This window comes from Phocoena sinus, chromosome 2, assembly GCF_008692025.1.
Source record: "Phocoena sinus isolate mPhoSin1 chromosome 2, mPhoSin1.pri, whole genome shotgun sequence".
In the NCBI taxonomy this organism is placed as follows: Eukaryota; Metazoa; Chordata; class Mammalia; order Artiodactyla; family Phocoenidae; genus Phocoena; species Phocoena sinus.
In genome coordinates, this window is record NC_045764.1 from 165,426,621 (window position 1) to 165,450,447 (window position 23,827).

General features: G+C 46.4%; 1 protein-coding gene across 1 annotated transcript in view; it reads left to right on the forward strand.

Moving 5' to 3' along the window:
- The first annotated feature begins 17,012 nt into the window (after positions 1 to 17,012).
- DGLUCY (D-glutamate cyclase) overlaps positions 17,013 to 23,827 on the forward strand; it is a 50,855-nt gene continuing 44,040 nt past the window's right edge. Inside the window, 2 exon segments of the mRNA XM_032617409.1 lie at positions 17,013 to 17,115; positions 21,568 to 21,721. Coding sequence (XP_032473300.1) covers positions 17,013 to 17,115; positions 21,568 to 21,721 — 257 coding nt within the window.

The following is a 23,827-nucleotide window of genomic DNA, read 5'->3' on the forward strand; positions in this document are numbered from 1 at the left end:
TTCAGTGGGCATAAGCTTGCTCTGTAAAGTTGCTGTGAAAGTTTCTAAATGCTTACTGTTCACTTCTGCACTGATCGTGGGCCCATGGCAAGGAATTCAAAGATAGTAACCAGGGTACAGGTCACAGTTGAGTCATGCTAATCTGTACTGCTCTACTGATGTGTTTGTTTATTCCTGCTGTAGTATCACTCAATCTTTTTTTATTGTGGTAAAATATACATAATATAAAATTTACCATCTTAACCATGTTTGGGAATACACTTCAGTGGCATTACAGGCATTCACATTATTATATAACCATCACCACCATCCATCTCCAGAACTTTTTCAGCATCCCAAATGGAAACTCTGTCCCTATTAAATGATAACACCTCGTTCCGCCCTCCCTCTAGCCCCTGGTAACCACCATTCTACTTTTGTCTTATGAATTTGAGTATTCCAGGTACTTCATATAAGTGGAATCGTGAAGTATTTGTCCTTTTGTGTCTGGCTTATTGCACTTAGCATAATGTCTTCAAGGTTCATTCATATTGCAGCGTGTATCAGAATTTCATTCCTTTTTAAAGCTGAATAATATTCCATTATATGAGTATACCGCATATTTTTTATCCATTCATCCATTGATAGACATTTGGATTGCTTCCACCTTTTGGCTGTTGTGAATAATGCTGCTGTAAACATAGGTACACAAATATCTGTTGGAATACCCGCCTCTCATTCTTTTTGGGTATGTATTCAGAAGTGGAGCTGTAGTTCAATGTTTAATTTTTTGAGAAACTATTATACTGTTTTCACAGAGGTTACACCATTTTATATTCCCACCAGCAATGAACACTATGTTCCAGTTTCTCCACATCCTTGTCAACATTTGTTATCTTCTGGAGGGTTTGTTTTTCCTTTTTTTTTTTTTAAATAATAGCCATCCTTATGGGTACGAAGTGTTGTCTCATTGTGGTTTTATTTGCATTTCTGTAATGGTCGGTGATGTTGAGTATCTTTTTATGTACTTGTTTGTCCATTTGTATGTCTTCTTTGAAGATGCGTCTACTCAAGTCATTTGCCCATTTGTTAGTTGGATTTTTTGGTATTGTTGTTGCTGGGTTGTAGGAGTTCTTTCAATCTTAATTACCATGGCGGTATAATACATTTTGATATCTGGTAAAGGAAATGCCCCCGACACACACACTCTTGTTGGTTGTTCTTTAAATATGACTTGGCATTTCTTGGCTCTTTGCTCTTCCAAATAATCAGCTGTTGAGTTCCTTTTAAAAATCTTGTTAGGATTTTGATTGGAATTGCCTAGAATATATGCATCAATTTGGAGAGAAATGATATATTCACAATATCGTCTTCCTGTCATGAACATTTGTTTATGTCATTTTTTTAAAACTTGCAGTAAAGTTTTTCTCCAGAAAGGACTTTCACATGTTTTGTTATATTTACTTCTGGATATTTGAGATTTATTCATGCTATTATAGGTGGTATCTTTAAAATTGTATTTTTTAGCAGTTACCGGTGAATAGAAATACAATTTACTTTTCACATTGATTTTGTATCTAGAAACCTTCCTGAACTCTCTTACTAATTTTAACAATTTATTTGTAAATAATGTTGGGTTTTCCATGCTGACAATCACAAGACCTGCCAGTTTTTTCCCTTCCATTCCAATCCTTACACATTTCCATTTGCTTTGTTTTTCTTGTTTTACTACACAGGCTGCTATAATGTGGTGTTAATGGGACTTCTTGGGCCTTGTTTCAGCTCTTAAAGGGAATATTTTCAACATTTCACATTAAGTATGATATAAGTTTTTTGTCCTTTTTTTTCTTGCTAGATGTTCTTTATCAAGTTCTAAGTCAAACTGAGTTTTAAAAGTTTTAATAGGATGTTAAATGCTATTAATTTTTTTCTGATTTTATTGAGGTGGTAAATTTTTTGCCTTTCATCTGGTAATATGAATTCTATTAAACACTTTTCTAATATTAAACCAACCTTTCATTCCTGGCATAATCCCAACTTGGTTATGACGTACTAACTTTTTTGATACATTGCTGGATTTAGTTTGCTAATATTCTGTTTGGGATTTTTGCATCTACATTCAGGAGTTAGATTAGCCTGTCACTTTGCTATCCTGTTTTGTTCTTGTCTTCTTTTGGTCCTGAGGGTTTCTTTGATCCAGATAAGCTTTGTTTCCTGCCTAAATAAGGATAGTAGATCGGTGGTTTTTGCCGACTTGGTAACACACCAACAGCATATGAGAATTTGTGTTTTGATGGAGCATGATGTTGAATTATATTCAGACCATGTACTGAACAGTCAGCTCCTGAGTTGGCTTGATGAGGGCTCAACAAACTTTTATGCAAAGGACAATAGTAAATATTTTAGGCTTTGTGCAACACTTACATCTCTGTATTAGTCATGGTTCATGGTTCTCCAGAGAAACAGAACCAATAAGATATGCATAGATATATAGATATATGGAATTGACTCATGGGACTATGGAGGCTGAGAAGTACCACAACCTGCTGTCTGTAAGCTGGAGACACAAGAAAGCCAGTGGTGTGGTTCCAGCCCAAGTCCAAAGGCCTAAGAACCAGGAACACAGATGGTGTAAGTCCTTGCCAGAGGACAGGAGAAGACCAATGTCCCAGCTCAAATAGTTAGGGAGAGCAAAGTCTCCCTTCCTCTGCTTTTTTGCTCTATTCAGGCCCTCAATGGACTGGGTGATACCCATTCACTTTGGGGAGGGCAATCTGCTTTACTCAGTCTGCTGATACTAATCTCATCTGAAAACGCCCTCACAGACACACCCAGAGATAATGTGTAACCCAATATCTGGGTACCCTGTGACCCAGTCAAGCTGACGCATAAAGTTAACTACCTCTCTGTTATTATTTCTCCTCCCCCTCTCCTGCTTTTTAACAACCTTAAGAAATATAAAAACCATTCTTAGCTCACAGGCTGTGCCAAAAAATTTGCCAACTCTTGGTTTAGACTGTCTCCCGATATCTACATCACAATTAAGTTCTGTTGTTTTCCACAATATAGTGATGCTTGTGTGGTTTCCTAAAGTAAATAATCTATGAAAATAAGGAGTCAGATAGACAGCCACCACCCACAGTACTAATGTACACCCACCCAGCGCATGATCCACGCTGCCAGACCTGCATCCACCAAACTTAGTATCTTTTGAAATTAGTACCAACCTGGACACACCAAGGAAATGCCCCTAACTCGTAAGCATTGTGATTCTAACAGCTACAGAGTTAGTCTCTGGCTCTCTCTTGCTGCCCTCTCCTGGCTGGCCCATTGCTGAGGCTCAGAGGAGAGTCCTGGTGGAGTTCTTATGGCTCATAATAACTTCAGGTCTGGTTGCTGGTCTGTGGACTTGTCAAAACCTGCTCCAGTAGAAAAGACAATCAGGGATCTTAACACTGGTTGTGATGGCCAATTTTGCTATTTCTCGTAGGATCCTAAGACTTTTTGAAGAATTATCACATAGTGAACGTTTCGTATATGCCAAGCATTGCTAAATATGTGTTATTTCATTTCATCCTTATAACAACCACATGAGCTCCATATCCCTTGACTGTTGAGCGTTCCCTTTGTACAGGTGATAAAATTGAGACCTAGAGAGGCTAAATACCCTGCCCAAGGCCCTAGAGAGGTTAAATACCCTGTACAGGTAGCACGTAGTGGAGTTGGAGCTCGGAGTTAGTCCATATATATCTGACTCTAACACCCATGTTCTTAACTGCTACTTAAGGTTCTCAGTCTTTCATACTGAGTCTAACTCAGAGGGAATCTATGGAGCCAGACATTTGCATGCGCTCCAGGGTTCTGAGGCGGGTGTCCCGGAGATCTACACTTTGAGAACACTGCCTCCCATAAATAGAAACTGAACTGCTTCCAGCAGAAGGATCTAACTATTCAACACCAGAAGCTTCATTCTTGGGTGGAACAAAATGCTGGGCCTACCCACATTCTTTGGGTAAAAGAGATTAGAAGAAGTGATAAAATGTAAAGGCATCTTATCTCTTCCTGTCCCTCAACTAAACCCCAGAGAAGTGCTGCTCCATCAAGTTTACCTAAAGAGGTGTAACAGTCACCTTTGCTAACAAGCAGCCCTGAGCAAGTAATCAACTGGTTGTGTGATAACACTCAGCAGCTAAGGGAAGCCTGGCTCTTCTGAGGAACGATTGCACATCTTCATTGAAAATGTGTACTGAGCTGCCCAGCAAATCCCCTTTCCTTTCTTTAATAAGTCAGACCTGGTACTCAGCCTGTCAGATCTGGAACTGTTCATGGCTCACTAGGCAGAGACGAAAGGAAAAAGGTTTAGTTATAATCTAAACACAATGAATTTGCAATGGAACAAAGCAGCCTGGGCTACAACCATTCCTGGGCATGCCCTGGTTTTCTAGCAGCAAATCTATGTTTGGCAAGGAATGGGATGGAAACTTCTCCCCACCTCGTGGCCAGTGTTTTCTTGAACTTCTATATCTCTTTGGATCCTGGGTGGGGTTGGACACCATTCACAGAGCAGAGGTTGGGGGTACACATGGCTATGAGGGCCAGCTACTAGTTAGTGCCCAGCGAAGAAGAAATATAGTGGGGGAAAGAGAAAAACTATGCAAGGAATTTTGCCGGGTGTTTGACTGATATGATTTAATCTGCCAACAGCCCAGAGAGGTGTTGGGATTATATCAGTATCTTCATTTGACAAATGAGAAAACAGAACCACAAAACTCAAAGTAACTTGCCCAACGCCACTCAGATAACAAGAAGTAGAACCAGGAATCAAACCCATAGTCCTGTCATTTTCACCTAGCCACGTGCCACTGTAAGGCACCACTGCCCTCTGTGTTTATCCCTCAAAATAGATCCCCTACTTCCAGTCTAAACAGGTTCCACTCACAGGCCTTGGCGAAAGGCCACTCGCCCTTGCGTCCAAGAATAACATTAATACAATGAACCGTTTTTTTTAAAATGAGATTCCGTATGTAAAGCACTTAGCCCAGTGCCTGATACTTTTTAAAGGACTCAGCAGACCTCCGGGCATTGTCAGGCCTGAGTCAGGTGTGTTCCAGGCTGCAGGAGGTTCCCTTGACCATTTGGTAACGAACACTTCTCAAGCAACTACAATGGATGGTCAAAATAGGAAGAAAAAATAGCCTTGGACTTAAGACCTTTGTAATCTAACTGGAGTATTGAAAGAATTGAATATTTATTTAAAAAACTCAGAACTTATTAATAGTTTACGTATCATACAGGGTTCTCATTTCTAGTTGGGATCTTACTCACTACTGGATGTGTAGCCTTGGAGAAAATGATTTCACATCCTTTTGGACCTCAGTGTCCTCTTTGGAAAAATGGAGACACTACCAATCTCAAAGGATTTTACTGTTAGGGGCACATATATGTCAATACTTAATAAACAGTACACAGGGTCTGGAGATAAAGGAGGAAATAGAATTAGGTGGACTTCCTTCAAGATCTGACTTTGGAATTGAGCTCTGAATGAGGTGAAGGCCCTGAAACTATAGAGAGGAAGTAATGTTCCAGGTGCTTTTTATCCTCATGTTATAGAAAATCCAACTGAAATTGGTTTAAACACAAGTGGAATTGATTGACTCATAGAACTAAGAAATTCAGAGACAGGGCAAGTTTGAGATGCTCTAGGTGTTGATAATATCATCATGGTTGCAGCTATAGTTCTTGGCAGTGCTTTTGTTGGTACTCTTCATGTGCAGTTTTACCTAGTCTGACTTTACTTATGATAGTCAAGTGACTGGAGAAACAGTCCAAGCCTCGCATCTATAGCCCCTGAGGACCTTCTGTCCTCCATTCTCAGGAAGAGTCCCAAGAGCCATTCTGATTGGACCAATCTAGACCACATGAACCAATCCCTGCACACAGGAGGTTGGGATTATGTGATTGGCTCAGCTTAGGTCACATGTTCCATCCCCAGAGCCTTGGAGTAGGGACCAGTTCCTTGGAAGTACATGGCTCCTCAAATGGGAATTGGGCACTGTTGAGAGGTGGGATTTGGCAGGGAGAGACACAATGCCCTCAACAGGGAAATTGCTTTTATAAAGTAAAAAGGATCGAGGGAACTGTGGATAGAGTGAACCCACAGACTTGTTGGGGGGAGCAGTGCATTCTCCAGAGGGAGTTGTGAGAAATGGAGCATTTGAGAGGGAAGTGGGGGCCCTGCAGGAGGCCATGCCAGCCTCTGGGGCCTGGGGCCTTGTGTGAGCCTGGGAGTTTTACTGTAGCGTATACCGGCACCACCAGCAAATTCAGGAAATGAGCCTGTTTCCTTCTATTATAAAGGCTAATCCTTTACTCATGAAACAGAGTATTCACTCCACCTGAAAACGTTCAGTGTTGGGATTAGAAGAGAGGGAGCCCACTACATGCTGACTCTGGGTAGAGGAGTTTCCTGTGTATTCTCCTTTAATAATGCTCCCAACCTCCCTCTGGGACAGGAGGCTTTACGGGCATTCGCAGATGGGAGAGGGAAGGGAAGTGACCTGTCCCGAGTCACTCAGCTAAGAGATGGCAGTGGGGAACCTGGAGTCCCCATGGCTGCTTGACTCCCAAGCCCACAGCAGGGCACCAGGCTGGGATTTTCTCCGGTTCCTGAGAACTCCGCTGTCCTGTATCACAGCAGCGCCTGGGCTGATGACCCTTTTGCATGGTGACACCTGCCTCAGAGCACAAGCTTGTCCTCGGCTACATTGGTTGTGCCCGAGGACCCTACTGAATGTGGGAGTCTGGAGGCAGGGGGCTACTCATGAACAAGGACTCTGTACCTTCCCCATCGGACCGAGGACGGGAAGTCAGGCCCAGGAGAACCGGGGGCAGAGCAGGTGCTGAGCATCCTTTCCGGAAATCATAACTGTCCTCCTCACACCCTCCCCTCCTCGCTGCTTTATGTATAGTGTCTGCTCGAACATCACAAACTTTCCTAGATGAGCAAACCAAGGAACGGCCATGACAGCTGAGGTCACAGCAAGTGGCTTGTGCCTGTGGGTGTGTCTTCTCATCCCCATTTTACAGATGAGTACGTTAACCTCTGGGAGGTTGCCCACCGATCTCACATGGCTGGCAGGTGACTGAGTTGGAATTTGAACTCAAGTTCTGTCTGACTCCAGAGACTGGATTAAATGCTCTGCTGTGAAGGGTGACCTTGAACTTAGGGAAAACCTTCAGTGAAGCTGTTTGGCCTTGTGGATTCCTCCCCAAAGAGAACGTCATGTGCTCCCTGGAGAGCGTCTGATCCACTTTGTTGGAATAAGCACAGATCCTTTCTTGGGTCACCTGTGTTCACTGATGTCACCATCCCTCTCCCCTACTCCCCACTTCCTCCCCCCTCCCCCAATACCTGAACAAGCCCCAGAGGAGTCACTTCCTGTGCGGGCTCCCTCCGCCCCAGGAATTTTCTATCTGCAGCAAGTAGAGTGCAGACTTCCCGGAGCCTCGGGACACATCACCCCCAAGATGATGCTGGTGCTGATAGTAAGCCTTTTATTTTTTAAGGCCAACTACAACAAAAACATGGAAACTGGGAATGAGCAAGGTCCACGTGAGCAATCAGAAGGTATAACAACAGCTGCGGGAGAAGGTGACTGCAGGGAAGTGGATTGCCCCCCTTTTCCTTGTGTTCTGTTTTTAGCCTGTGTTTTTCAGAGCAAGTAGGTGCCATGGTGATAGGTGCCATAGAAATAGATGGAGCACACCGCCCAGCGTGGGGCTGCCGAGCCAGCCGTTCCCATGGAAATGCAGCGAGCCCTGGGAAGAGCCCAGGATTCTGCTGTGTTCCGGCTGCAGCGCACAGCAGGCTCCCTGAAGGGCCCGGCTCCAGTCAACCACGTGATACTGCTTTAGGATGGCCCCTTGAGGCTTCCAACTTTCTCACCAAGTTTGTCCAAGGTCCCTGATAGCACATCCTCCCTCCGAGGGCACCCATGGGAGCTGCTCTCTGAGTCATACCAGAGACTGTCTTACGGAGCTTTGGCTTTGCCCATCCGGGCCAATAGTGGCCTCTAACACTGCCAGCGTTCCTGTCCCCACTGTTGGGAACACCCTGTCCCCATCCTGACTAGATGTGGAACTGTCACTGGTTTTATGCAATGGAATAAAGAGCTTTTACCACTGGGATTGAGTCCCAGACATTTGGTAACCAGGAACACTCATAAAATGAAATCTCAGAGGATCTCAACCTGAAAGCAGAGCAGGAAAGGGCGTCATCAATCACGTCTGAGGTCGTGCTTTCAGTTTGTGAACCCTCGGACAGTGTAGACTCAGGCCCAGCCTCACAACTGCTTCCGGATGCAGCTTTAATGCACTGAAAGACCCTTTGAAACAACTGCTCGAGCTGTCCCGTAGCATCTATACAACCATCTCGGCATCGCTGTCTGTAGATGTATGTAAATGATCCTGTTGGAGCTTAGCCTGTTTCTATTTGGATTTAGACCAATTACACGTCTTCTGCAATATAACCCATGTGTACACACGCCCTTTAAACCTAACTGTCTTATATTAGGCCTGGCATAAGAGGGTTAAGTTGAAAGGACATATGTTATAATAGCTGTTCCATCATATTTACTTCTGCAATGGGGCTCTATTACATATACTTGTTTCCATACATTTATACTATCAGATGGCATACATCCTTCAGGGCAGCAGAAGTATAATTCTGGACTAAAGTATGGTCCTCAGACCAGTAATTCTAAGCATTGACCAATTGAAGTTAATTCTACTCTCAATTAAAGAAATACATACACACATACCCTTAACAAAGGAATTTTTTTTTTTAAAAATTAATAATCCATACCACCATGGATTATTGCCCAGGTAGTTACAGATTGTGAAAATCATAGCATTGGAAGGCGCTAAAAGTAATGTCTATCGTGGCACATCTGGCATTTGACATGAAGACGCTGAGCCCCAAAGAGTCGAGGTGCTTTGCTGTTTAGCTCAGCATATCTTCTGTGTATGCAGGCATGCAGGCAGTGTGTCAGGTCATTACCACACAGCCGGCTCTTTCCCAGCAGTGGAAATGCATGGAGTCTCCCACCCCTCCAACTAGCGAGTGGTGCTCACAGTGACCTTGAAGTAGGCCTGTAGGTCATGCCATTGGTGGAGCTGTGCAGTAGAAGGGTAGCCAGACTTTAAAGCAACTTCCTGGTTTATCCCTAGGACTCATCCGTGAAACCATGTCCCTCCACATTTACTGTTCGTAGCATCACACACGTAACCTGCATCTGGGTTCTGTATATCATGTTTTGTGGTTACAGGAATTTGGTGTGACCGAGCATTGCAGAGCCTCTGAATTAAATAAGCAAACACGTGTGCTCTAGTTTTACAGGCGAAGCAAACTATGAAACAGAGGGCTTGCCTTTCTTGCCCATAGCCCTCTCATACCTTGGAGTTTTGCCACTTGGTTGGATTGCTTTATTTGGCCTAGTAACTAAAAGCAGATTTGCTTTGAAGAACAAATCTTCTATAACCCTCTAAGAATGGACATTCACAGTTATGTTTGGCAGACAGAGTTTTCCCAGATTTTCATAGAGTCATAAAGTTAATGTTTGGCCATGTGAAGCATAAACAAAGAAACCTTCCTTTCCTAGATAAGCTCCTTTCCGTGGAGTTGGAACAGGAAGCCTGAGTTCGAGAATAGCTGATATTTAATTCAAGAGACACACAAACCCTTGTGTCACTTTTCCCAACAATTTGTAACTAAACATTTAATGTGAATGCACCTTAACAATCACAGTTTCCTTTTTTAATTTTAATTTAAAATTTTTATCGTGGGAAAATATGTACAACACAAAATTTACCACGCTAACCAGTTTTAAGTGTACGGTCCAGTGGCATTGAATACACACACATTGTTGTGCAACCGTCACCACCATCCGCCTCCAGATCTTTTTCTTCATCCTTATCTTAAAATCTGTCCCCATTAAGCACTAGCTCCCCATTCCCCGCTGCCCCCAGCCCTTGGCAACCATTGTTCTATTAATATTTTCTGTCTCTATGAGTTTGGCTATTCTAGTATCTCATATAAATATAATCATATGGTATTTGTCCTTTTGTGGTTGACTTATTTCACTTAGCATAATATCCTCAGAGTTCATCCATGTTGTCACATGTGACAGAATTTCCTTCCTTTTAAAGGCTAAATAATATTCCATTGTTTGTATATACCACATTTTATCGACCATTTAACTTTTCTATAGTTTATTTCTTATCATTTGTTTTGGTTTTGTTTTCTGTGATACGCGGGCCTCTCACTGTTGTGGCCTCTCCCGTTGCGGAGCACAGGCTCCGGACGCACAGGCTCAGCGGCCATGGCTCACGGGGCCTGGCCGCTCCGCGGCATGTGGGATCTTCCCGGACTGGGGCACGAACCTGTGTCCCCTGCATCGGCAGGCGGACTCTCAACCACTGCGCCACCAGGGAAGCCCTAATTATTTTTTATATCCGTATAGACTTATGGATTCCTGTATTAGTGAGTTATACTCCATTCCCATCATTATTTAAAGTGCACCTTGGCCCCAGCTTGACCAGTGAGAGCCCCTTTGATCTGTGTCCTTTCTGTATGGGCCCATCATTCTTCGAGCACATCCATGTGCGTTCTGGCATGACAAGATGTTCAAGGCTTATCTTCTGTTCTTGCCTCAGTTCTGGAAATCAGCCTCTTCTCCAAGGAGTCTTAATTCATTTTAATGGAAAATGGTATTTAGAATCCAAGATCTGGGCAGTAGATGTGCTCATTCCTATTGAGCTGTTGCTGCTCCCAGGCAGGGCTAAGGAATATCTGTTTCTCTGCAAACACACACATACACAGATACACTCCTTACCCTCTGATACCATTTGCCAGGCTGCCATTCCCCAACACTCTGAAGAATCCCCCCTTACCCTGATCGGGCTGTGACACCACAGGCCAGGCCACCCTCCGTGCGGATGTCCTCCTCATTACTTGGCCCTGACCCCCACCTTGGGCCTTCATGGCTTCCTGCCCTCCATCCCCGCCATGGACTCCTACCTCTCCACTCCACCTAATGACTTTAGGACCAAATTGTTCAGGAAGAGGAAGTGGAAGGGACCACCACTGACTTTGGTTGAAAGTAATTGTACTGCTAACTATCCTTTGCATATTGGGAACACTTGTGTCTGACCTATTAAATAGACAATTCTAATCATGACTGCCAGCATTTCCCCAATCTTTTGTCTCTGTTATTGTAATGAAACATTTTTATGAAATATTTATACAGCCAGGATGCCGTCTTCCTTACAGCAACATCTACTTTGCAAATTTGCAGTTGTATTTAGGCTGCCACCAGCAACTTTCTTGGCAAACATTGAGCAACTCCCACCACAAAAATTAATGAGTGAAGACAAGGTCTGTACACCTACTTAATTCCATGCTTCCGTTATCAAATTATAGGACTCTGGGGAGGTGATCCAGGGACAGCTACAGAAACCAGAAATGGAGTGTTGTAACACTGTGAACTGCCTTGTAGTGAATAATGAGATCTTCCTGGCTGGACTGTGAATATCAAGGAAATGGGCTGTGTCTTCTACTATTTTTTGTACCCCTCAAGGTCAGGTCCTAAGTATGATCTGTGAACGTACATATGTGATGCCTCCCGGGCTTGCTGGCCAACAGAGCTGTGACGGCTTCCTCATGGTAGTGAGGGAGAGAGAGCATAAGTTACAAGGTCCGACGGATGCCTGTTGGGCTTTATCCTCCTTGACCTCCGTGATCACAAATTGTTCTTTAAGACACTTGCTTCTTTGGCTGCTGAGCCACATCTCCGGCCTCCCTGGCTGCCTCGTCTTGGTTGCCTTTGTACTGATACATCCTATTTGCTCTGCCCATCCCCTGCCTCCCCGACAGAGGACATTTATTGGGTGCCTTCCATGTGCCAGGCATTGTTACAGGTGCTGGAAATACTGCAAGGAGTAAAACAGACCAAAAGGCCTGTCCTGGCAGAACTGAAGGGAAACAGAAAACCTTCTCCCTTGTGGGTGTGTGATCCCGTGGTCCCACTTCACAGGAGCAACTTCCGCTGAGCACTGGCTGGTCCAGCAGGGCACATGAAGGGTTAAGGCAGCCTCTCTCCTGCCAGGTTCTTTTTTGGGAGGGAGGCTTTCTAGACGCTTATCTCTCTGGCCTGGCCTCCTATCTCATCTGCCAGCTTCCTGCTTTGCCTGCCCTGCAGTCCGTCTGCTACCCGTAGCCAGAGCCATCTTCATAAAGGGCACATCTTACCAAGTCACTCTATTGCTGAAAACCTTCGTGATTTCCCACTGCTCTGGGGACAAATCCAAATTCCTTCGGGAGCTGGCCTCTGCTTACCCTCCCAGCCCCTGCTCCGTTCACCTCCTCCCGTGCAGTGTGTACTCCAACGGCACCGGAAGCTGGTTTCCTGCACGTGCCTCCTTGACCTCGCTTGTGCTGTGCCCTGGACTAGATCACCCTTCCTCCCCACACTTCTGCTAGTCTGACCCCTACTCTTCGTTCTAGACTCAGCCCCTTTTTCTCCTCCACCTGCAGTCCATGTGGCCCAGGAGCGCTCAGCACATGCAGTTATAGTTACCTATTTATTTTTCTGTCTCTCCCTGGGAGACGACACAATGGTAATTACGTGTTTAATGTCTGTCTCTGGGGGATGGTAAACCCTCTGTGTGCGTGGGCTGTGTCTGTCTCATTCCCACTGTATCTGCAGCACACTGAGCTGGGCGAGGAGGAATAAACATACACAATGCTTGCACCTTGCTACCTGTGGGCCCGGCCAGGAATTGTTCTAAGAACCTCACAAGCGTCGCTAAAATCCTCACCACAACTCAATGAGGAGCAAACGGTTATTAGCCCCTGTTTACAGGTGAGAAAATAGGCACAGAGCAGTTAATGGTTCCCTCTTAAGTGTAGAGGCACACTTAGAATCCAGACAGTTTGCCCCCAAACTGTGCTCTGGACCACAGTGCCTGTTGCATGGATGGGTGGTGGATGGTGCCTGGACCCTGGGCATCGAGCAAGCACTTGGTGAATGACAGCTGTTGTTATTATCACTATGGTTTTCACACTCCCAGGCATCCACGCCTTTCAAATGGGAATAGGATCTGTTTTACTCACCTCCGTATATTCAGCATACCCCACATGGTTGGGACTAAATAAATATTTCCTGAAAGAGTGAAAACCAAGTGACCCAGATCCTCAGAAGTATAAGGAGTAACTTATTTTATCATAATGACCTGATTCTACCTTCCTAACGTGTGTTTAAATTAAATTCCATTTTTTCATTAGGTAATACTTAACATGTTGTGCTATTCAAAGTTGCAGGGAGTCCCTCTTCCACCAGGGCCACCCTGTGGCACAACTCCAGAGGGTGCCATTCACATAAAATCGTGTAGCAGCCACTGCTCCTGATCAAGCCCCCATCTGCTCAGTTTCCCTTTCTACAGCCATCACTGGTGCCAAGCTCTTCTCCATCCTTCCAGAGCAGGTCTCTGTGCATTTGAACTGATCGGTTGTGTGTGTGTTATTCAATACAGAATTCTTCACCTTGCCTTGTTCGTTTTACATCTTTGGGAGATTTTGCATTTGAGGTGTATAGAGTAGGCTTATTCTTTTAATGGTTACATATTATCTATGTATGGTTTAGATGGATGGTATGGATGTACCGTAGTTTAGCTTCTCTCTACTTAACCAGTCCTCCATGTATTTAAGCAGCCTCTATTAGGTTGTTTCTAAATTGTTTTTATTATAAACAGTGCTGCCTCTGTGCTGGCATTATCTCATCCACTTTTGAACACATCTGGAGGTTATATTCCCAGAATTGGATTGCTTGGGTAAAGCAGAGGAATGACTTTCTAATGGTAGAATTTCAGTCATCTGTGACAGGCACAGATAAGATATGCTTACACTGAGGCTTTGGATGTTTCAGATCCTGCTAAGGAATTGATTGGCCATGGGTCCTCCTCTCTGGCATATTCGATACTGGGGAATGATATTTGTGGGTTTGATAGTTTGTTATTCTCTAAGGAGAAAAGAGAGACCTCACAGCAGAAAGGTGGCTTCTTGGAGTCTGACCAAGTCTTACTGACTGGATCCCATCTGACCTTACTTCTAGAGTAAGACCTCGCAGGACAACGCAACACCTGGGCCACTCAGCAGTGAGTTCACGGAGGTCCTGAGAAGCCTGAGTCCAGGGATCAGTCCACAAAGAAACATGTTTGAACCCTGGCCCCAGAATCACCTTGTAGGGAAAGGGACAAAGGGACAAGGCCTCTGATGTTCCTGAGGACGTGATTCCTATTAGCACCACAGGATAGATGATGGATGGGTGGGTGGATGGATGGAAGGTTGGATGGATACATAGATACATAGAAAATATCCATAGATAAATAGGTATTGATCAAGCAGGCATGAACTTAGACTTGCTTTTGAATTTGGGCTCCGCTACTTCCTATTTATGGAACTTCTTTGACTTCCCTGAGCCCCAGTTTCCTTGCCTATAGTGGGAATGTCTTCTTTGTGGGGCAGTGGTGGGGAGCCAGTGCTTGTAAACCAATGAGGGTGAAGGGCCCAGCACAGTGCCTGGCCCACAGTGCTCTCCCTATCATTTATTTTATGACTGACTTGCTCTGGTTGGTTACTGAGGGCATTTCTTTGGCAGGAGCCAATGAACATGTACTTCACGCTGTTTGGCCCCTGCCTTCAAGGGAACAACCCTGTTGAGTGGGGGTCCTCGACCTTCTTTCCCTCCCAGCGTGCACAGCCAGTGACATTAAGTACCTGGCACGCTCCCCACATGCATTGCACAGGGCAGGATTTCTAGCTACACTCATCTATCTCCAGGCTAGGGAAGTAACATTATTATAGGAATTACCTAGATCCACTTACATTTACATTAAAACAATAAATAAAGGAAATAAAAGGCAATTACTCTCAGATTTGGGTCTTCTGGCTACAATTTATTTGCAAAACAGCACCCAGCTTGCATCTGCTGCCTTATAGAGCAATAATGGGGAGCGAGGGCCCACAGATACCTGTGGGGTGTCTCATTTCAGCGGGTTCGGGGTAAACTCCATTCTCTCCTCCGGATGTGAAGTGAGGTCAGTTATCAGAGGGGTCTGGCCACTGACCCACATGGTTATGGGATGGTTCTCTCTTCAAACTTTGCTGAACGCCTGGCTGAGGTGCTAAGCCCTCCACAAACCTCAGGGGAGCCACAGACATCCAGGACCTTAGCTGGTACCTTGGATGCTTGGCTAAAAGGACAGGCCTGCCAGGGCCAGCGGGGGCTTGCTCAGTCCGGCAGGCAAGCACAGGCTTGACCTGCCAAAGCAGCTGCTTTAAGCCTCAGTGTCTTCAACTGGGGTATGGAACCCAATCTCATCTGACCCTCCCGGCACCCCTACCCCGGCCCATGGGGACCGACTGTCCTCTCCTCTCTGCCTCCACGGCCCTTTGTTCCTGCAGCTATGAAAGCACCTGCAGTCAGTTTCAAATGTATCTCTACCCCTTCCAGGACAGTATCGTTTATATTTTTTGTGTTAGAGATTTTATACAATCTCAAATTCTTCATGAAAATAGCCATGCGGTTTACATGATCTTCTGTCTGGGAGATGAGAGTTGAAAACACACATTGGTGATTTGGAATTCCATTGGGCTCGTCTCTGTAGATAGAAAGAACTGTGGAAAATCAGGCTTGTCCAGAACCTTCACTATGGACACTGCCCTTGAATCCTGCTTTCAACCAGCCTGCAGTCAGTCATTCAACAAACACGTATGAACTCCCACTTTTGTGTCAGGCACTATGCTAGGCATGTGGTATATTTAGATGAGGAAGACATGGGCTGTGCCTTGGAGGCCAACACAACGTGGCTATCTAGCCCTAGATTTTGCTGACATGTTGATGCCTCTCTTTCTGGAGTATAAGAAGTCAATTTATAGGATGACGTTTTGAGCATATTTTCCTAGAGCTTTGAGACTATCTCTATATTTTAAATTTTACAGTTTTTTTTCATTCACCAAAAATCTGTACAAGACACTGTGCCTGTAGTAGTGGTGAGAGGAGGGGATATAAAGAAGAAAACATAAGATCTCTACCTTCGGGATTCCCTGGTGGCGCAGTGGTTGAGAGTCCGCCTGCCGATGCAGGGGTCACGGGTTCGTGCCTCGGTCCGGGAAGATCCCACGTGCCGCGGAGCGGCTGGGCCCGTGAGCCACGGCCGCTGAGCCTCCGCGTCCGGAGCCTGTGCTCCGCAACGGGAGAGGCCGCAACGGTGAGAGGCCCGCGTACCGCAAAAAAAAAAAAAAAATCTCTACCTTCTAGGTCCTAAATCTAAATAACAGAAGTCATAAGTAGACAGAAAATCTAGCCTATTAATCCCTTTGTGAGTTCACGTGGTATGCATTCATTTCTTCACTTACTCGTAAGTAGGTTTGGTGTGTACTACGTGCTTAGGCTGTGGTAAGTGCTCTGGGGGCTGAGGAAGAGCCCTAAGTTATGGACTTACCCTCTAGGCACTCGGGGTCTCTCTGGGAGAGAGAAAGGGGGTTCAGGGTCAAGTAGAACATCAGGCTGACTGCAACTCCAGGCCAAAATCAGTGGCTCAAAGAATGCTTTGGGGGCAAGGCAGCTCAGCGCCAGCCAGCACAAGCCTGTTGGGTGCATCTCGGAGGTAGAAGATTCTGAACCAGTTCTGAGGAATGGAAAGGCCTTCTGGGAGGGAGGCAGGGAGGACATTCCAGGCCAGAGAAAGAGCATCTTGAAGTGTCAGGAATTTCTCATTGGAAACTGAGACATGAAGGGGATAGGGCTGGGCGAGAACTTGCTCCAAATAACAGCCACCCCAGGACAGGGCCAGGAGCAGCCCTGGGCAGGTCGGGAGGCAGTCCTGATGCTGGATCTGCTGCCTTCCAGGGAGCTGTGCTTTCTCATCTGTCCCTCCCTGTCCCATAACCCAGATCCTCTGTGGCCCATCCAGGGATGACCTTCCCACTCCCCCTGAAGTCCCGCCTTCCCTCTGCTGTGAGGAGTTTGATTCTACAGAAGAAACCAAACCTCAGAAACATGTCCAGCATGGCTAGGGGTGAGTGGTGCTAAGATGTTAAAAAAATATTCCCTGGAAATACCAGCCATGTAGGGCCCAGGAACTCCTGAGACGCCTAGCTTCTGCACCGGAGACAGAAAGTCAGAGCAGAAGGAGATTCTCGCTGGTCACTAATTAACTTCCCAGAAGGAGCGGGCACCTTGGACCAGACTCAGGTGCGAAGTCTATCACCAACCAGCTCTGCTTGGTCCCCACAGCTCCATAGGCAGAACCGCCAACGACCTCCGATGATGGAAAGGTTTTCCCTTCTGGGGAGAGTGCCCCCATGTTATGCCACATTTTAATCTGCTTTTGATTCAGACCAAGTCTCCCTGCTTGGACTGGTGGCACCCATCTCCCTACTACATCCCAGGAGTGACGCCCAAGGCTCTAAAAGGTCCTGCAAGAGAAAACAGATATCCAAATTGTCACTGACCTGAATCCCAGCAAAATTTCACAATGGGAAAGACTTTTCTGGTTCTGGTGGAGTCACCAGCAACACAGATTAAAATACTAAAGCAGGACAATTTTCCTTGTTTATGGACATGTCCAGCCTCTGTCGCTATTTGTGGGCCAACAATTATCTAGTCTTGCCTAACAAACCACCCCAAACTTAGTGGTTTAAACCATAATTCTGCCCTGAGGCTGGGCTCCACAGGTGTCCACTGGGCTGGACAACCAAGATGGCTTCTTCCTCACATGTCTGGAGTGTCCACTGGGATGGCTGGAACCACTGGGACTAGCCTCTCATTTCTCTCTCTAGGAAGCCCCTCTAGCAGTGGAAGCCAAACTTCTTTACGGAGTAGCTCAGGCCTCCGTGGGAGATATTCCAAGAGGACAAGCCCTAATGCACAAGCACATATGAAGCCTCTGCTTGCATCACACCTCCTAATGTCCCGTTAGCACAGCAAGTCACGTGGCCCAGGCCAGCGTCAAGGGGGAGGGGGCTCCCAATGATGTGAATACCGGGAAGTGTGCTTTACAGAGTCAGCAAGGAACAGTGGACCACAACCCTTCGTACACATGATGGACCAGCAAACCCTAGCTCAACCAGGTCAACCCTGCTCACTAGAACCTTGGGGGGCCAAGGGCGCAGGTGGCTCCTTACTGGCTGTTGCCGTGGGCAGACCGTGTGACCTCTCTGAGCCTCATCTATTACTGAAAGTAACCACGGAATCTTCCCCACAGAGCTGATGTACATAAGATGTGGGACCCACGTTAGCTGCTGTCTGTCGTGGATTCTCCACAAGGAAAGCAGTTCATTTTGTGGAACAGCTGGCGCTCTCCAGCTTGGGACTACGTCTTCCAGGGCTTTAGATCAGATTAGGAACATTAAAAGGCTTCTGCTTCTTCTTCTTCTTCTTCTTTTTTCTCTTGTTATTAAGTTTTTTTAAAAAAAATGAAAACATTGCCTTTTGGGTAAAAGGACTCAGAGGGCTCACTTGATTTCTCACCACAAAGAAAAAGCTGTCGTGACCTTAGATGGAGCCCGAGACAGCAGACCATAAAGTAGCCCCACCTCGTGTGTCCACCGCCCCTCCAAAAAGGCACCACGGAGACTTCTATTCCATGTCCTGTTACTAATGGAGACGACTCTGGGACTTTCTATGACCAACAGTAGAGATGAGCAAAACCGAAACACAGTGCCTTCTGAAGTACATTTAATTAAAAAGGAAACGGAGAAGCTTTGTGTACGTAATACCTCGTGATTTATGGTATTAATCCAGTTTGCTCTTGAAACAGGCTTCGGAGGTAAGAAAGGGGTGGGTAGGGGATGGGAGGCCTCTAGGCTGGCTGAATTCCCTTCCCTCACTCCAGATTATTTTTGGGGCATGCTGGGCTTGCTTGAGCCATGCAGCCAGCTTCCTTGAGCTTTTAGCAGCAGGGGGTGTTCAGTTTGACCTCCTTTGGAAAGTCTGTAGCATTGGCAGGCTCGGTAGGGTTCGAGGTAATGAGTTCCAGGCAGTTAGAGCAGGAGCCAGTCCCAGACTTTCCCTGCAGAGGGTCACATCTGCTTCACTACCCCATGCCCAAGGAGGAAGATGCTGGAGGTGGTGGTGGACCCATCCTGGGGAGGCCCGTGCCCGCAGCCCAGTGGTGACCTCAGAGGGACACAGGGGTCATCAGTCTGAGGCTTGAATCCTGGCTGTGCCACATACCAGCTGTGTAACCCTGGGAAAGTCGCTCTATCTCTCCGAGCCTTACTCTCCTCTTGCATAAAATACAGATGATTGATTACACATGTAAATTACTTAGCACAGAGATCCTGGTACATAACAAGCGCTCAGAAAATATTAGCTGACAGATATTATTGCAGAAAAGAAATGTCCACTTGTTGGCAGAGCATACCTGGCATTTAGGAGATTTGTCACCAAGGTTATTTCTCCAAAAGAGTATATTTTTCTTTGGGATGAACTTTTTTTTTAAGGAAATAGTCCCTTTTTTTGAAACATAACTTTTCTTGTTTGTTTTTCCTCCAGTCACAGTTTTCCTCCAGATACCTATTTACTGCATAAATTCTAGAATATTGAGGAAAGCACAAAGGAGAAAAGTAAAATCACCCACCATCTTGTCAGTGGAGATAGCCGTGATTAACACGAAGATGTGTTTCTTTCTAGTTCTTTCTCTTATCGCCTTTAAAAAGGAGAATATGCTGAACATAATGTTTTGTTACCTAGTAATGTTCCTTTAATGGTACATCCCAAATATCTTCTAATATCTTTAAATATTTCTTCTGTACCATAATTTTAAATGTCTACACAAGATTCACTGAATGAATGTAACTCCAACCCCTACTTCCCGAATACCGGTGTGTTAGGTAATTTACACACAGGAAAGGACTCAAGGAGTTCTCTTTGAGGTAGGTATGATTACTGCCATCTTATCCATGGGAAAACCAAGCCCAGGGTCACAGCACTGGCCAGAGGCAGAATCAGGATTCAAACTCGGGTATGTTTACCTCCAAAGCCAAAGGACTTCCCATTCCAGAGGTGGGCTGGTTGCCCCCGGGGGAGATTGTGGCGTGCACGTGGGGGTCTTCCTCTAAAACTCCAGTAAGACTATCTCTTTGGAGGAGAGTCGAGGATTCTGAGCCTGCCCAGTTAAGAACCTGTCCAGACAAAAGAAGTGAACGGTCTCTTGCCCAAAAACGATACCCAAATGGCCAATAAAGCATACAAAAAGGCACTCATCTGCATTACTCATCAGGGGGATGCAAATCAAAACCACAGTTCGATGCCACTGGAAAGGCTGGGATGAAAAAGGCAGAGGCAACACCAAGCGTTGAAGCAGGTATGGAGCAACCAGGAACTCACGCGCCCTCTGGTGGGAGTATAAATCGGTACAACTAGGATCGGCTGGGACCTGGGACCATTGGCTGCAGTGCTGCGACGCTTGCACCTGGACAAACGTCTCCTCGAGCTACAAAATGCAAAGACTAAAAATAACTGTGTGCATGCGCAGTTGGGGCAAATTCTGGACAAAAGATACAAAAAGACCGAAAAACCCAACTGCCACTTCTCAAGAGCTGGGAGCAAAAACAGGGTGTCAGGAGCAAAAGCAGGGTACTGTGCATGACTCCTGCACTCAACGGCACCAAAAGGGTGGGCAAAACACCTACGCCACCGCTCCGGCCCAGCCCCTAGACACACCCCTACCCTCACCCCATGTAAGGAACCAGCTTACCCTGCGTCGGGAAGCGAGCAAGGGAACCTGTTACTTATTTTCGTTCCCTCCTGCGGCCGCAAGGGCCCCAATAAAGGGGCCAATCACCAAACCCAGAATTTCTTGATTGACCTCTTATCAATTTCTATTGATTGGGGAAGGCCAGGAGCCCTGGTCAATATCACAACCACTTTGGAACCTGCTCGGCAGTATCTACTAAAGCTGAGCAATTATATTTCCTACAACCGTAGGTATGTGCCAAACAGAACCGTGCACACGTGTGCCCAAAAGGCATGCACTAAAATGTTCACGGAGGCACCATTTGTAATAACCTGACACCGGAAAAGATTCAAATATCCATCAGCAATAGTTTTAGGTAAATGCATTGTAGTAATGAGTATACCACAGAGCAATGAGAATGAACCCACTATTGGTGAGTGAAGGAAGGTAGACTCAAAAGACATACTGTATGATTCCGTTCTAGGAAGAACATGTACGAAGGACAAGCAAAAGGAATCTGTGGTGTTAGAAGTCAGGGCAGTGGCTATCCCTGTGGGGGGGCGTGTGGAGGATGATGACCAGGAGGGGCATAGGGGGTCCTGGGATGCTGGTAACCCTCTGTGTCTTGACCAGGATGTCGGTTCCATGGGTGTATTCATTTTGTGAAAGTTATCAAGCTGTACATGTACGTGCGTTTTTCTGTGTGTATGTTACGCTTCAACAAAAAGTTAAGTTAAAAAGCCTCTACAAGGAACTGACTGCATTCTTCCCTTCTCTCACCAAACCCAGGGCTCCAGCCAGCCAGTGTGGTGGCCCTGCCCAGGTCCCTTGCTCCGGCCTTTGAAAAGTTCTGCCAGATCAACAGTGGCCCTCTGCCGCTGCTGGGCGAAAGTGAGCCAGGCAAGTGGATGTTGCCTGCCCTGGGTGCTGTCCCAGGTACCAAGTAAAAAACCTGAGTTTTCGGGGTTAAAGCTTGGGAGTGGCCAGATGCTGCAGCCAGGTGTGTCTGTCACCAGGAACCTCTCTGTCCAGCCTCGGGGACCCCATGGTGCCTGGCATGGAGCCTAACTCATGACTGTTGCTTTGGAAGGGGCTGCCGTCTTCGCATGTCCACTCCTACCCCTGTCCCCTGCCCCTACCCCTGCCCTGGGAGAAATCTTTGGGACTACCAAGAAAGTCCAGCCCTGGACAGATGGCACTGCCATCCGTCCACTTCATTACCCAAGCTAGAAACCTGACTCCACAGGATTCAGAAGGAAATAAAACCACCTGCAATTAAATCCAGAGACAGACATTGTTAATACTGTCATGAATGTTCTCCCAGACTTTTTTTTTTTTTTTTTTTTTTTTGTGGTACCCGGGCCTCTCACTGTCGTGGCCTCTCCCATTGTGGAGCACAGGCTCCGGACGCGCAGGCTCAGTGGCCATGGCTCACGGGCCCAGCCGCTCCGCGGCACGTGGGATCCTCCCGGACCGGGGCACGAACCTGTGTCCCCTGCATTGGCAGGCGGACTCTCAACCACTGCGCCACCAGGGAAGCCCTCCCAGACTTTTAAAATACAACATATGGAATAAATGGCCCTACTGATTCTGCTTCCATAGTAGCACTTGGGGAGCCCACATTTCTCCTGCCCTCCTAGCTCAGGCTCACATCTCTCTCCGAAAATCCTGTGACGTCTTAACTGTTCTCCTTGTCCCACTCTTTCCCTCTCCTATTCTCCCACCCCATCCCCATATTCTCTCCCCCTGGAGTGACTTTTTCTACGTCTGATCACGTGACTCCCTCTTTTAAAGTTCTTCGGTGTAGGGACTTCACTGGTGGCGCAGTGGTTAAGATTTCACGCATCCAATGCAGGGGGCCCGGGTTCGATCCCTCGTCAGGAAACTAGATCCCATATGCATGCCGCAACTAAGGAGCCCACATGCCACAACTAAGGAGCTCCTAAGACCCAGCACAACCAAATACATACATACGTACATAAATAAAATATTTTTTTTAAGAAAAGTTCTTTGGTGCCTTCCTGTGGCTTGTACCTTACTTGATATCAGGCCTGTAGTGACCAGGCCCTGGCTCAGTACCTACCCCCCTCCGACAGTCCAGTCATCCCCAACTGTCTCCTCAGAGAAAAAGTTCCCAGGAACATTCTTCTCTTATCATTTGTGGACTCCAGGGTTGGGAGGGTCCTTCAGAGCCCCACCTGGGCCCGAGGTCAACTCCTTTACGAGCCCCTCCCATGCTGCCATCTCAGCGACTTTTAGGGGCTTGATGCCTGCATGCTGTTCACATGCCGCTCCCTCTGCCTAGGATGTGCTTTCTCCCTTGTCCAACTGGTGAACTCCTATTCAGCCTTTAGGACCCAGCTCCAGCATCTCCCCATTTGTGGGAGAGAATGGATTTCTCCCTTCTCTGAGTCACTCCTCTATCTAGGCAGTTAGCACTCACTGCTCTGTATTGCTAGCATCTGATTTCAATGGAGCCTCGCCTGCCAGTGTAGGATTTCAAGCTTCTTAAAGGCTGGCCGTTATCCTCTCCATCACTATAGCCCATCACCTGGCCTGTGCCTGGCACGGAGGAGCAACTCAGCAAAATGGTTTTGGAGTGAATGAAGAATAGGCTTATGACTAAAGACCTTCAACCCTGTGGAGGAGTTTCTCTAAGAGAGCAGAGAAAGGCCTTTCCACTGTTAGCACTGAGAGCTTCCTTGTCCCTTTGGTCTGCGGGCCTCGCCTCGATGACAGAGAGGGCACCATTGTCCTTTACTTGCTGGTTTGGCTGGTTTCCGGTTGAGGTTACAGGAAATATAATAGGGTAGAGGCAGGGGCTACAGTATATTCATGCTGATTTGATAGTTTCCAGTCTGGAAAGGATGAAGGATGTTGAAGGATGCCAGCAAGGCCCCCTGCCCAAAACTGTGCTCACCACCTTGGTGCTGGTGTCTGAAATTTCAGCCCCAGATGTCCTCTTCTCCCTCCCCAGTCCTTTTTAAAAATGCATTGTCAGAGTCCATACCGAGTCTGGGGGCCTATGAGCTTTCCCTTGTGTCTCCAG